This window comes from Coregonus lavaretus (genome assembly GCF_964263955.1).
Source record: "Coregonus lavaretus genome assembly, chromosome: 2".
NCBI classification, from domain to species: Eukaryota; Metazoa; Chordata; class Actinopteri; order Salmoniformes; family Salmonidae; genus Coregonus; species Coregonus lavaretus.
This window is the reverse complement of record NC_139989.1, coordinates 66,683,950-66,698,466: the sequence shown is the minus strand read 5'-3', so window position 1 is coordinate 66,698,466 and position 14,517 is coordinate 66,683,950. Positions and strand designations below refer to the sequence as shown.

Here is a 14,517-nt window from a genome sequence, read left to right as displayed (position 1 = left end):
TATTTAGAATTCAAGGCACACTTAACCAGAATGGCTACCACAGCATTCTGCAGCGATACGCCATCCCATCTGGTTTGGGCTTAGTGGGACTATCATTTGTTTTTCAACAGGACAATGACCCAACACACCTCCAGGCTGTGTTAGGGCTATTTTACCAAGAAGGAGAGTGATGGAGTGCTGCTTCAGATGACCTGGCCTCCACAATCCCCCAACCTCAACCCAATTGAGATGGTTTGGGATGAGTCAGACGGCAGAGTGAAGGAAAAGCAGCCAACAAGTGCTCAGCATATGTGGGAACTCCTTCAAGACTTTTGGAAAAGCATTCCAGGTGAAGCTGTTTGAGAGAATGCCAAGAGTGTGCAAAGCCAAATAACAAATAAATAAAATAGGCCTATGTTCATTTTAAACATTTTGGGCAGGCAGGTGCTAAATTGTTTATGCGCTCCTAATTTAATTCATAAAAATTACCTGTAGGGAAATACATTACATTGACACATTTTTTGTTTTTAGTGATAGTGTCAAATGAAAGATGTGTATTTCGTGTGAACTTAATATAATAAATAGAAGTTTGATTTAATATAATTTACAGTCAATCATACTAATAATCTTGCATATCTCTGTTGGAATTTGTTTTCTCATAATTGGATCTGTATGTGATGAATAGCTTAGAAGGAATGCATTAATGATAAGCATAGAAGGTTGGTACTATACTGATATAAATTGTTTCACATAACAGGCTGTGATTCATGTAAGGAACGTTAGGGGGTAGGACAGATAAGAACTTGTGTCTCACAATACCCGAACACTCTCTCTTTGTGATCTGTGAACCGTCCAAGGACGTGTACTGCAAAAGAACTGACTTTCTGGATAACAACTAGACACCTGGCAACAGGGATGCGCCAAGGGGATGGGACCAGCCCGTGTGCCAACGGATTGGCTGAGTAAGTCTAAACCACGCTCAGTGTCTACTCTGATTGGCCAGCAGAGAGGTGGGAACTCTCTCTCTCTGTCAGAGTATTTGAGGAAGAACCTGTAACAATGGATCAGTCATCAAGGCGGTGACCCGATCCTGCAGGTTCATGCTCTACAACATTCGGAGAGTACGACCCTGCCTTACACAGGAAGCGGCACAGGTCCTAATCCAGGCACTTGTCATCTCCCGTCTGGATTACTGCAACTCGCTGTTGGCTGGGCTCCCTGCCTGTGCCATTAAACCCCTACAACTCATCCAGAATGCCGCAGCCCGTCTGGTGTTCAACCTTCCCAAGTTCTCTCACGTCACCCCCCTCCTCCGCACACTCCACTGGCTTCCAGTTGAAGCTCGCATCCGTTACAAGACCATGGTGCTTGCCTATGGAGCAGTGAGGGGAACGGCACCTCCGTACCTTCAGGCTCTGATCAGTCCCTACACCCAGGCGAGGGCATTGCGTTCATCCACCTCTGGCCTGCTGGCTCCCCTTCCTCTGCGGAAGCATAGTTCCCGCTCAGCCCAGTCAAAGCTGTTCGCTGCTCTGGCACCCCAATGGTGGAACAAGCTCCCTCACGACGCCAGGACAGCGGAGTCACTCACCACCTTCCGGAGACATTTGAAACCCCACCTCTTTAAGGAACACCTGGGATAGGATAAAGTAATCATTCTACCCCCCCCCCAAAAAAAAAAATAAATATATAAGAGCGTCTGGATAAGAGCGTCTGCTAAATGACGTAAATGTGCCCTTGAGCAAGGCACTTAACCCTAATTGCTCCTGTAAGTCGCTCTGGATAAGAGCGTCTGCTAAATGACTAAAATGTAAATGTAAAATGTAACACAGTCAATATTCAAGTCCACTTGAATGACCCAATACTTTTAATGTACACTGGTTCTTATCCCTTTCAATCATACTAATAATCTTGCATATCTCTGTTGGAATTTGTTTTCTCATAATTGGATCTGTATGTGATGAATAGCTTAGAAGGAATGCATTAATGATAAGCATAGAAGGTTGGTACTATACTGATATAAATTGTTTCACATAACAGGCTGTGATTCATGTAAGGAACGTTAGGGGGTAGGACAGATAAGAACTTGTGTCTCACAATACCCGAACACTCTCTCTTTGTGATCTGTGAACCGTCCAAGGACGTGTACTGCAAAATAACTGACTTTCTGGATAACAACTAGACACCTGGCAACAGGGATGCGCCAAGGGGATGGGACCAGCCCGTGTGCCAACGGATTGGCTGAGTAAGTCTAAACCATGCTCAGTGTCTACTCTGATTGGCCAGCAGAGAGGTGGGAACTCTCTCTCTCTGTCAGAGTATTTGAGGAAGAACCTGTAACAATGGATCAGTTCTCTGTCTGCCCTGCGTGGTATTTCAGTGAGCCCGTATATACGAACATCATATTTACCATTGAAGTATTTGCATTAATAAATACTACACTAACTTGGATACTGTGTAATGACCTCTTTTGTCCCAAATACCAGATTTGAATTGACGCAACTTAACATCTCTTAGTATTTCTACTTCACAGTTTGTATTTATACGGCTGAAGGAAACGTTTACTTTCTAGTTTTCATAAAGGACTTTTTGCTCTCCCATACAGCTCCCAAACGGGTACCCGTAGTTTGTGCCGACACCATTACAAAATAGGGGTCTTGCTTTGCAATGTTTTTATTTTTTATAAGTATTTGAATCGACGCCATCTGTAATTGTGACTTTTGTTGGATATTAATATTTTTATTGTGCACGGTACACATTTAATTTGTCGAATATGAGTATATTAAATGCTAATGACTACTACATTCATAACTACTCCAATACCGTACACCTACAGCTGATACAATGGTATATTCCGTAAGGTTTGGTAATGCTGTAAGTGAGAGATCAAGCCTGTGACAGCGGAGAAACTTGACTTTTTAATAACATATATATATTTATTAGAGGTATGTGTATATTGGACATCTCCATTTGACCTTGTAAACGTGTTTACCTAGCTAGCTACCCCAAATCGGTCGCTACTAGTTAGAACTACGTGCCTAGCTCTAGCTAACTGGATCTCAAAGCCAGCAGCTAGCTACTACTAGTACCTAACGTTAACTATTTTGGTGCTTCTTCCTAATCCTAGCTAGCTACATGGTTAGTTAGTAAATGTATGACATTATTCGAGAAAAATTTGACTGTTCGTGACTTCAGTGGGTAAGCCAAATATGTCTGCAGCATGTTGCAATATTCTCCAAAACTGACAAGCTAACTTTAGCTTGCTGGCTTGAATGACGAATGAAATTGATAGCTGCTAGAGAGCTAGCCAGGCCTTCTTGTAAAAATCTTGCAGGATATCTAACGTTGGCATTAGACTCACCCTGTTACCTGTTCAACTTAACGTGAATGTAACGAATGCCTGCATATTGTTAGCAAATCGCTTTGCTAACTAGCTAGCTACATATGATTTGGGTAGCATGACTAATATTCTGGTGATTGGACTGTTTACACTGTCAATTAACTTTAGCTACGTTAGCTTTCTAGCAACCGCCCGTGAACAAGGGTGGAACAGTCCATTTTATTACCTTCTAGCTAACTATTAATAGGACATTTCATTGATTGTTTGTATGTTGAGGTGTAATTGTATTTAGGCCTAACGTTAAATCTCACATGATAGTGATAACTACATTTGTGCTTTCACTATATTGAGTACGAGATACAGCAATATTTATATCATCCCCTGCACATTTTTACATGACATATTTTGATATGTCTTTTAGTTAGAGTTTAAGTTGTGAACCCATTTGAAACTGTCATTCGGCAATTAATAAGTCATAACCTTGTTATCACAACACCATGTTTGAGATTGTAATTGCAAGCATAGTACTTATAATCAGAGTTAATTATGCTACAGGCAGATCAGTAAATTATCTGTATGCCAAAGTATTGTTTAATTATTGAGACATTATGTAGCAGTTTATCCAACCTGAAGAGGAAAGATCATTCCTAATTGCAGTTGGATTGATTACATTTGGCTTAGTGTATTACTTGATTCAACATCCATACATGAAGAATTTGCATTTATAATTCTAAACACCTTGCTCCAATATTCCAGTACTGTCCAATCACACCAATAACCCTGCTCTTTTTACCTCTTTACATCAGCCTGAAGAAGAAGCCGTACAATGTCCTTGAAGCCGCGGGTGGTGGACTTTGATGAAACATGGAACAAGCTACTGACGACAATCAAGGCTGTGGTGATGCTTGATTATGTGGAGAGGGCCACATGGAATGACAGATTTTCGTATCCTACCTCGATTCAGCTCTACAGAAAAGAGTTTCTGAACTTTCTGTGTTCGGTGGTTTAGTTTACCATTGATTTAGTAGGCTAAAATGCCACTGATCTGTGCCTACATAGTCAAGCCATTAAAGGGATACTTCAGGATTTTGGCATTGAGGTCCTTTATCTACCCTAGAGTCAGATGAACTCATGGATACCATTTTTATGTGTCTGTAAAAAGGTTTCCATCCAATTGGCGACAGATTTTCATGCGAATATTCTAGAATCTGCATAAATAAAATATGTGCATTTTCCCACCAGTGGTATGTTTCTACCAAATTGACTTGTTGCGGATAAAAATAGCAAAATGTACTTTTTCGTTTACGTTGTCATATACCGAATAAAAATCTAAAGTTCAATGCGTTTCCATCGCATTTTAAACTCAACCGATAGTTTTGTCACAAAAACTTGTGTTGAATAGCAAATGTGCCTACTCTGGTCTTGGCACCTGCACTCTAGCCAACAGCTCGCAGATACAGTGCGGGTAGGCTGTTCGGGGTCTCTAGTCTACATGATGAGGTTATTATGGATAATATTTGTATTTGTCAAACTGCAGTCAAGAATCGATCATCATGTAACCAGAATAAGACCCTCGATATTTATTGGATAGGAGCATCAAGATCACCGTGCACTTTCACCACTCTGTGAAGTTTACCATAATTTATTTAATCTGTAACCTAATAAACTGCATGGTTTCCCAAGTCGTAGTAGGAGGACCATATCATCGCGTGACTCCAAATTTGTTTTAATATGATGGTTATTATATCAATATTTGTGCATAAAGGTGTTTCTACCGCCATTAACCGCATAACTAATTTTACCGTCACAAAAGGATCCCACCAAGTCGAATGAACAAATTACACACCAAAACTTCCTGTTATCATCACAGCTGTCGTGATTTGTTTTTATACAATATGGCTTTACTAGCATAAAAGCTGTGGATGGAAACATGGTTAGTGTCCAGTATAAAGAATGTTAGCAGTAGTTTCGCAAGCCAATGCTAACTAGCGTTAGCGCAGTGTCTGGAAGTCTATGGGTATCTGCTAGCACATACCCATAGACTTCCAGCCATTGCGCTAATGCTAGTTAGCATCAACTTGCAAAACTACCTCCAACTTCCTTCATACTGGACACAGAGACCTAACAATGGTATCCACAAGTTCATCTGACTCTGTGGAAGTAGATATCCCGAAGTATCCCTTTAAGGTTTAACTTGAGGAAATTCTGAAGTTCACTTTTCCAGTAGAAAATAAATTGTCTGCATGTTTTCTTCCTCAGTGTTACAGATGAATGTGTTGGAGTCCTTTACTCTAAAATCAGTGACATCTATGCTTTGTGTGTTGCATACCCAGAGCCTTTGGGTGAAAGGTTGTACACAGAGACCAAGGTATTCCTGGAGAACCATGTCAGACAGTTGTACAAGGTAAATACGTTTAATCATATGGGGAAAATATATAAGATCTGTTATCTACTGAATGTTAGTTCATAATGCCATTTTCACTCAATTCAGACTAATTTCCCATTGCTCAGCGTTGGATAGCCTAATAGCAGTATTTGTTGGTTGTCTGCTTGTCATTGAGGTTCCAAGGTAATAAACTGATATTGTGTCTCTAATCTGTAATTTCAGAAAGTTCTGGAGTCTGAGGAGAAAGTTTTAGTGATGTACCACAGATACTGGGAGGAGTACAGCAAGGGAGCAGATTACATGGATTGCTTGTACAGGTAATATTAGGGATGTGCATCTTTTTCTTTCAAGGTGATTCGATACATATCTAGATACAAGTTCTCCGATATGATACAGGAACGATACGTTTTAGTTTGAAATGATTCGGTTTGATTAGAGAACGAATCGATGCGACACTATTCGATGCACTAACATTTTTTGCATAAACATTAATTTTCCATTCTAAATAAAAAATCTACTGCTGATGGAGCTCATGAGCTGGGCCTCTCTGAGCTGGATCTGTCTGAGCTGACTTCTCTATCTGTGTGTGTGTGTGTAAATTTGTATGTCTATAGTGTGTGTACTATGTCGGCACCTGAGCTGAGCCATAAGGGAGATTAGGCATCTACCACCCCACAACCGTTTGGGAGTTTTTACGGCGTGATCTTCTCTTTTCCTCTCGCTTTGCCCATGCAGTGCGCCTCTCAAAAGTGATTGCTGTCTTCGTTATGAAATTATCAACTTTACCTTGTACAAAAAAAAGTATTTAGTCAGCCACCAATTGTGCAAGTTCTCCCACTTAAAAAGATGAGTGAGGCCTGTAATTTTCATCATAGGTACACGTCAACTATGACAGACAAAATGAGATTTTTTTTCTCCAGAAAATCACATTGTATGATTTTTAATGAATTGATTTGCAAATTATAGTGGAAAATAAGTATTTGGTCAATAACAAAAGTTTCTCAATACTTTGTTATATACCCTTTGTTGGCAATGACACAGGTCAAACGTTTTCTGTAAGTCTTCACAAGGTTTTCACACACTGTTGCTGGTATTTTGGCCCATTCCTCCATGCAGATCTCCTCTAGAGCAGTGATGTTTTGGGGCTGTCGCTGGGCAACACGGACTTTCAACTCCCTCCAAAGATTTTCTATGGGGTTGAGATCTGGAGACTGGCTAGGCTACTCCAGGACCTTGAAATGCTTCTTACGAAGCCACTCCTTCGTTGCTCGGGCGGTGTGTTTGGGATCATTGTCATGCTGAAAGACCCAGCCACGTTTCATCTTCAATGCCCTTGCTGATGGAAGGAGGTTTTCACTCAAAATCTCACGATACATGGCCCCATTCATTCTTTCCTTTACACGGATCAGTCGTCCTGGTCCCTTTGCAGAAAAACAGCCCCAAAGCATGATGTTTCCACCCCCATGCTTCACAGTAGGTATGGTGTTCTTTGGATGCAACTCAGCATTCTTTGTCCTCCAAACACGATGAGTTGAGTTTTTACCAAAAAGTTATATTTGGGTTTCATCTGACCATATGACATTCTCCCAATCCTCTTCTGGATCATCCAAATGCACTCTAGCAAACTTCAGACGGGCCTGGACATGTACTGGCTTAAGCAGGGGGACACGTCTGGCACTGCAGGATTTGAGTCCCTGGCGGCGTAGTGTGTTACTGATGGTAGGCTTTGTTACTTTGGTCCCAGCTCTCTGCAGGTCATTCACTAGGTCCCCCCGTGTGGTTCTGGGATTTTTGCTCACCGTTCTTGTGATCATTTTGACCCCACGGGGTGAGATATTGCGTGGAGCCCCAGATCGAGGGAGATTATCAGTGGTCTTGTATGTCTTCCATTTCCTAATAACTGCTCCCACAGTTGATTTCTTCAAACCAAGCTGCTTACCTATTGCAGATTCAGTCTTCCCAGCCTGGTGCAGGTCTACAATGTTGTTTCTGGTGTCCTTTGACAGCTCTTTGGTCTTGGCCATAGTGGAGTTTGGAGTGTGACTGTTTGAGGTTGTGGACAGGTGTGTTTTATACTGATAACAAGTTAAAACAGGTGCCATTAATACAGGTAACGAGTGGAGGACAGAGGAGCCTCTTAAAGAAGAAGTTACAGGTCTGTGAGAGCCAGAAATCTTGCTTGTTTGTAGGTGACCAAATACTTATTTTCCACCATAATTTGCAAAAAAATTCATTAAAAATCCTACAATGTGATTTTCTGGATTTTTTTCTCTCAATTTGTCTGTCATAGTTGGCGTGTACCTATGATGAAAATTACAGGCCTCTCTCATCTTTTTAAGTGGGAGAACTTGCACAATTGGTGGCTGACTAAATACCTTTTTCCCCCACTTTATATACAAAAAAGACCATATACAACGATTGTTTAAAGCAAAACTACCAAAACTATTGCTGATGGTGAACCTGAACAAACAAATTAAAATCTATTGCGAGCCCCGTTGAGCAGGTATAGCCAGATGAGAGTTGTCTCCGGTATCTTACTTTTATTCCGGAAAACAACATTTTCAACAGTGCATAGATGCAAATTACATAGGTTGTCACTCAACTAATAATGCATAATTACACGCAAGCCATTTTAGCATTTGAATGCTGAAGGTGCCGCGCAGATGTGCAAGATCAGGAACAGGCTGCCTACCTCGCGAAGCTGGGCACAATGACTGTCAACACAGTTACATGCAGTTAGACACTGAAGGAGAGGATGCATCAGTAGTCAAAAATTGAGAGGTATTTTCTAGGGATGTAACGATTCACCGATACAATACGCATCGGTCCTTGTTCAAATGTTTAAGATATGAGTGCATCGGTCCGCGGAACCCCAAACCGATCCAAATGTACCGCTATTGTGTAGCTGGTACTTATCACTCAGCCAATTGTATTTCCTGATATAGTCTGAGATTGGCACCATGAGTAAAGAACACTTTGCCACTTTTAAGATTCTTAATTTGGAGAAAATATTTGTATCTGTTATCTACTGAATGTTAGTTCATAAAGCTATTTATGAACATACAAAAATAGATGTAATACCTCTCTGGGGTATTGATTTAGGCTAAACTAAATTTTCTTAGGTACAGATATTTCATATATCACATTGGCAGATGTTTTGGGAAATTAAGACTTTGGCTACCTCACACCACAGTGACAGCTTTAGATATCATAATTTCTTACAACAAGCTCCTTTCGACCATTTTTTAACAGTCATTTAGCACGTTGTCATCCCAGGATTTTGTATACACTACCAGTCAAATGTTTGGACATACCTACTCATTCTACGTTTTTTCTTTATTTTTACTATTTTTTACATTGTAGAATAATAGTGAAGACATCAAAACTATGAAATAACACATATGGAATCATGTAGTAACCAAAAAAGTGTTATATTTTCTTTGGAGATTCTTCAAATAGCCATCCTTTGCCTTAATGTCAGCTTTGCACACTCTTGGCATTCTCTCAACCAGCTTCATGAGGTAGTCACCTGGAATGCATTTCAATTAACCGGTGTGCCTTCTTAAAAGAATTTCTTTCCTTCTTAATGCGTTTGAGCCAATCAGTTGTGGTGTAACAAGGTAGGGGGGTATACAGAAGATAGCCCTATTTGGTAAAAGACCAAGTCCATATTATGGTAAGAACAGCTCAAATAAGCAAAGAGAATCGACAGTCCGTCATTACTTTAAGACATGAAGGTCAGTCAATACGGAAAATGTCAATAACTTTGAAAGTTTCTTCAAGTTCAGTCGCATAAACCATCAAGCGCTATGATGAAACTGGCTCTCATGATGGCCGCCACAGGAATGGAAGACCCAGAGTTACCTCTGCGGCAGAGGATAAGTTCATTAGAGTTACCAGCCTCAGAAATTTCAGCCCAAATAAATGCTTCACAGAGTTCAAGTCACAGACACATCTCAACATCAACTGTTCATAGGGGACTGTGTGAATCAGACCTTCATGGTCGAAATGCAGCAAAGAAACCACTATTAAAGGACACTAATAATAAGAAGAGACCTGCTTGGACCAAGAAACACGAACAATGGATATTAGACCAGTGGAAATGTGTCCTTTGGTCTGGACCAAATTGAAGATTTTTGGTTCCAACTGCCATGTCTTTGTGAGACGCGGTGTGGGTGAACAGATGATCTCCGCATGTGTAGTTCCCACCGTAAAGCATGGAGGTGTTATGGTGTTGGGGTGCTTTGTTGGTGACACTGTGATTTATTTAGAATTCAAGGCACACTTAACCAGCATGGCTACCACAGCATTCTGCAGCGATATGCCATCCCATCTGGTTTGGGCTTAGTGGGACTATCATTTGTTTTTCAACAGGACAATGACCCAACACACCTCCAGGCTGTGTAAGGGCTATTTTACCAAGAAGGAGTGATGGAGTGCTGTATCAGATGACCTGGCCTCCACAATCCCCCGACCTCAACGTAATTGAGATGGTTTGGGATGAGTCGGACGGCAGAGTGAAGGAAAAGCAGCCAACAAGTGCACAGCATATGTGGGAACTCCTTCAAGACTGTAGGAAAAGCATTCCAGGTGAAGCTGGTTGAGAGAATGCCAAGAGTGTGCAAAGCTGTCATCAAGGCAAAGGGTGGCTATTTGAAGAATCTCAAATAGAAAATATATTTTGATTTGTTTAACACTTTTTTGGTTACTGCATGATTCCATATGTGTTATTTCATAGTTTTGATGTCTTCACTACTATTCTATAATGTAGAAAATAGTAAAAATAAAGAAAAACCCTTGAATGAGTAGGTGTGTCCACATTTTTGACTGGTACTCTATATCCTGCTAATGCTAAGAGGACAGCACAGCTGTGAAAACAACTTGTCATGTAGAATGTAGAGCCAGGCTCAGATCAGTCTGATGACATCCTTCAGAGCTAGTGTTTCTTTCTGCCTGACAGTTTCTGTCTGCTATCTCTCTGTGGCCTGATTGGCCCTGGGATCTTGGCCATTCACACACTAGTGAATCTGTATTGAGTTATGGGTTGCCCATAGCTAGCTAGTCGTCCCAATACTTTGGTGCAGCTCTAGATCCATAACAGACTTATTATCAAGTGTTATTATTTTAATATTATGTTGTGTAATGCTCTTTCTCTCCCATCTTTCTAATATAGGTACCTCAACACACAGTTCATCAAGAAGAACAAACTGACAGAGGCAGACTTGCAGTATGGCTACGGAGGGGTTGACATGAACGAACCACTTATGGAGATAGGAGAGGTAACAGTCTCCAATCATATCTCATTACTTACAATCTCAGTTATCCAGTACAAATGTCACAATATATCAGTTTACATTTCTATGTGTGCTGAACTCAAATATGATGTGCTCATACAATTCACCCCACTTTGTCATTTCAGCTAGCACTAGACATGTGGAGGAAGCTGATGATTGAGCCACTGCAAGCTGTCCTGATCCGGATGCTGCTGAACGAAATCAAAAAGTTTGTTCTTGGTTTATATGCACAGTAGTTATTGGTTTATATGTGCAGTAGGATTCAGCAGGGCTAGCTTGGGAGGAGAAGTGCTTGAAGTACAATGCATTCGGAAAGTATTCAGACCCCTTGACTTTTCCACATTTTGTTATGTTACAGCCTTATTCTAAAATGGATTCAATATTTTACAAAATCTACACAAAATACCCCATATTGACAGAGCGAAAACAGGTTTTTTAGAATGCTCCGAGACGGAATTGTGTCGAGGCACAGATCTGGGGAAGGGTACCCAAGAACACTGTGGCCAAACTGAGCAATCGGGGGAGAAGGGCCTTGGTCATGGAGCTGACCAAGATCCCGATGGTCGCTCTGACAGAGCTCCAGAGTTCCTCTGTGGAGATGGGAGAACCTTGCAGAAGGACAACCATCTCTGCAGCACTGCACCAATCAGGCCTTTATGGTAGAGTGGCCAGACGGAAGCCACTCCTCAGTAAAAGGCACATGACAGCCTGCTTGGACTTTGCGAAAAGGCACCTAAAGACTCTCAGACCATGAGAAACAAGATTCTCTGGTCTGATGAAACCAAGATTGAACTCTCTGGCCTGAATGCGAAGGTTCACGCCTGGAGGAAACCTGGCACCATCCCTATGGTGAAGCATGGTGGTGGCAGCGTCATGCTGTGGGGATGTTTTTCAGCTACAGGGACTGGGAGACTAGTCAGGATAGAGGAAAAGATGAACGGAGCAAAGTACATAGAGATCCTTGATGAAAACCTGCTCCAGAGTGCTCAGGACCTCAGACTGGGGTGAAGGTTCAGCTTCCAACAGGACAACAACCCTAAGCACACAGCCAAGACAACGCAGGAGTGGCTTCGGGACAAGTCTCTGAATGTCCTTGAGTGGCCAAGCCAGAGCCCGGACTTGAACCCGATCGAACATCTCTGGAGAGACCTGAAAATAGCTGTGTAGCGATGCTCCCCATCCAACCTGACAGAGCTTGAGAGGATCTGCAGAGAAGAATGGGAGAAACTCCCCAAATACAGTTGTGCCAATCTTGTAGCGTCATACCCAAGAAGAAACGAGGCTGTAATCGCTGCCAAAGGTGCTTCAACAAAGTACTGAGTAAAGGGTATGAATACTTATGTAAATGTTATTTTTCCGTTTTTTATTTGTAAAAGTTTTGCTAAGATTTCTAAACCTGTTTTTGCTTTTTCATTATGGGGTATTGTGTGTAGATTGACGAGGGGAAAAAAACAATTTAATCAATTTTTGAATAAGGCTGTAATGTAAAATGTGGGAAAAGTCAAGGGGTCTGAATGCTTTCTGAATGCACTGTATGTCTAAAATGTTCAGTGCTCTTATTTAGCGGTTTGTGATTGTCATAATGACTTGGTCTCGAGGTTGGTTTTTGTGAAGGTAAAGGATGAACATTTGCTCTGTTCTGACAGTATCTATTATTGTGTTGTAGCAGGCTAATCCAGTTCAAGGTTACTGTTAGGCTACTTATTGAAATGTCATTTAAAACCACAAGTCACCTTTTACTCTTTTATTCACATTCTTTAGCTAGGCACAGGTTAATGCTCAACAGAAATAGTATCACTAATAGAGCTTGTGCTCTTCTCTTCCAGTGACCGGTGTGGCGAGGACCCAAATCAGAAAGTAATCCATGGGGTTATCAACTCCTTTGTTCATGTTGAACAGTACAAGAAAAAGTTTCCTCTGAAGGTAAGCAGCTGTGCTATGTTGGAATCTAATAATAATAATTTATCCTTACAAAAATAATCAGAAGTGCATAAAAAGCTAAACAAACAACACCTTTAAATTGAGATGGTAGAGATGGAGATTGAATGTCTCCATTTAGCTTCAGATGAAAGGCTGGGAGTTAAGATTGGAAAGGCAGTGTAACTTCAGCAGAGGGTGTAACTTCTGCAGAGGGTGCGTTGATGGTACAGGTAGAGAGAAAAAAAGACAGCACTTCATCAGTGCACCACATCTGCTTCTCCGACGGTCAAGTCCTCCATAGGACCCGCTCCTCCGTAGGTACTGGTCCTCCATTGCAGAACATGTAGCACCCACCTGGGTGAAGCCACGGGTGCTGAAAAGCCACCACATCTAGACAGTGGTTAAGAACAGTCCCTGAGGCTCTTTTGCCATCTCTGGACACAGCATGCATTACTTGTTGTAATTCTTCCTGACAGATGAAAAACTAAAGCCGGGGCTGTATTATTTGAATCCAAACAGCCAGCTAGCTTGCTAGCTATAAGGAAAAAATAGATCCTTTCATCCCAATTCTGCAACTCTGAAAGTCAAGAGCACAAGATGTAAGTGATCAACCCCCAGAGCAGTCAAACCCCTATTCTTTTTTTTTATGCAACAAAAAACAAAAAACAATGACATTTTGTACAACATTATACACTGAGTATACCAAACATTAGGAACACCTTCCTAATATTGAATTGCACCCCTCCTTTTGCCCAGGACACCCTCAATTAATCCGCATGGACTCTACAAGGTGTGGAAAGTGTTCTACAGAGATGCTGGCCCATGTTGAAAATGCTTCCCACAGTTGTCAAGTTGGCTGGATGTCCTTTGGGTGGTGGACCATTCTTGATACACACGGGAAACTGTTGAGTGTGAAAAACGCTGTAGCGTTGCAGTTCACAAACCGTTGCACCTGGCACCTACTACCATACCCCGTTCAAAGGCACTTAAATATTTTGTCTTGCCCATTCACCCTCTGAATGGCATACATACACAATCCATGTCTCAATCGTCTCGAGGCTTAAAAATCCTTCTTTATCCTGTCTTCTGCCCTTCATCTACACTGATTGAAGTGGATTTAACAAGTGACACCAATATGTGATCATAGCTTTCACCTGGTCAGTCTGTCTTTAAAAGAGCAGGTGTTCTTGACCTCAACCACATTGAACACGTTTGGGATGGATTGGAACGCCGACTGCAAGACAGGCTTAATCGCCCAACATCAGTGCCCGACCTCACTAATGCTCTTATGGCTGAATGGAAGCAAGTCCCCACAGCAATGTTCCAACATCTAGTGGAAAGCCTTCACAGAACTCCATATTAATGTCCAGGATTTTGGAATGAGAAGTTTTGACAAGCACGACTCCACATACTTTTGGCCATGTAGTGTGTGTGTGTGTATATATATATATATATACAGTGAGGGAAAAAAGTATTTGATCCCCTGCTGATTTTGTACGTTTGCCCACTGACAAAGAAATGATCAGTCTATAATTTTAATGGTAGGTTTATTTGAACAGTGAGAGACAGAATAACAAGAAAAATCAAGAAAAACGCAT

At 41.4% G+C, this 14,517-nt stretch overlaps 1 protein-coding gene across 5 annotated transcripts in view; it reads left to right on the top strand.

Annotated features, from left to right (window-relative positions):
• Window positions 1-2,813: 2,813 nt before the first annotated feature.
• Window positions 2,814-14,517, top strand: part of LOC311150225 (cullin-2) — a 45,710-nt gene continuing 34,006 nt past the window's right edge. The window contains exons 1-7 of one of the 5 annotated variants that reach the window (XM_084187593.1): window positions 2,814-2,924; window positions 4,126-4,264; window positions 5,621-5,723; window positions 5,928-6,022; window positions 10,879-10,984; window positions 11,125-11,207; window positions 12,826-12,922. In XM_084187593.1, coding sequence (XP_084043719.1) covers window positions 4,146-4,264; window positions 5,621-5,723; window positions 5,928-6,022; window positions 10,879-10,984; window positions 11,125-11,207; window positions 12,826-12,922 — 603 coding nt within the window. In that variant the 5' untranslated portion in view covers window positions 2,814-2,924; window positions 4,126-4,145. Of the gene's footprint in view, window positions 2,925-3,089; window positions 3,178-4,125; window positions 4,265-5,620; window positions 5,724-5,927; window positions 6,023-10,878; window positions 10,985-11,124; window positions 11,208-12,825; window positions 12,923-14,517 lie in introns of those variants that run through there. The other 4 variants (XM_084187596.1, XM_084187595.1, XM_084187597.1 and 1 more) reach the window with 4 other exon arrangements.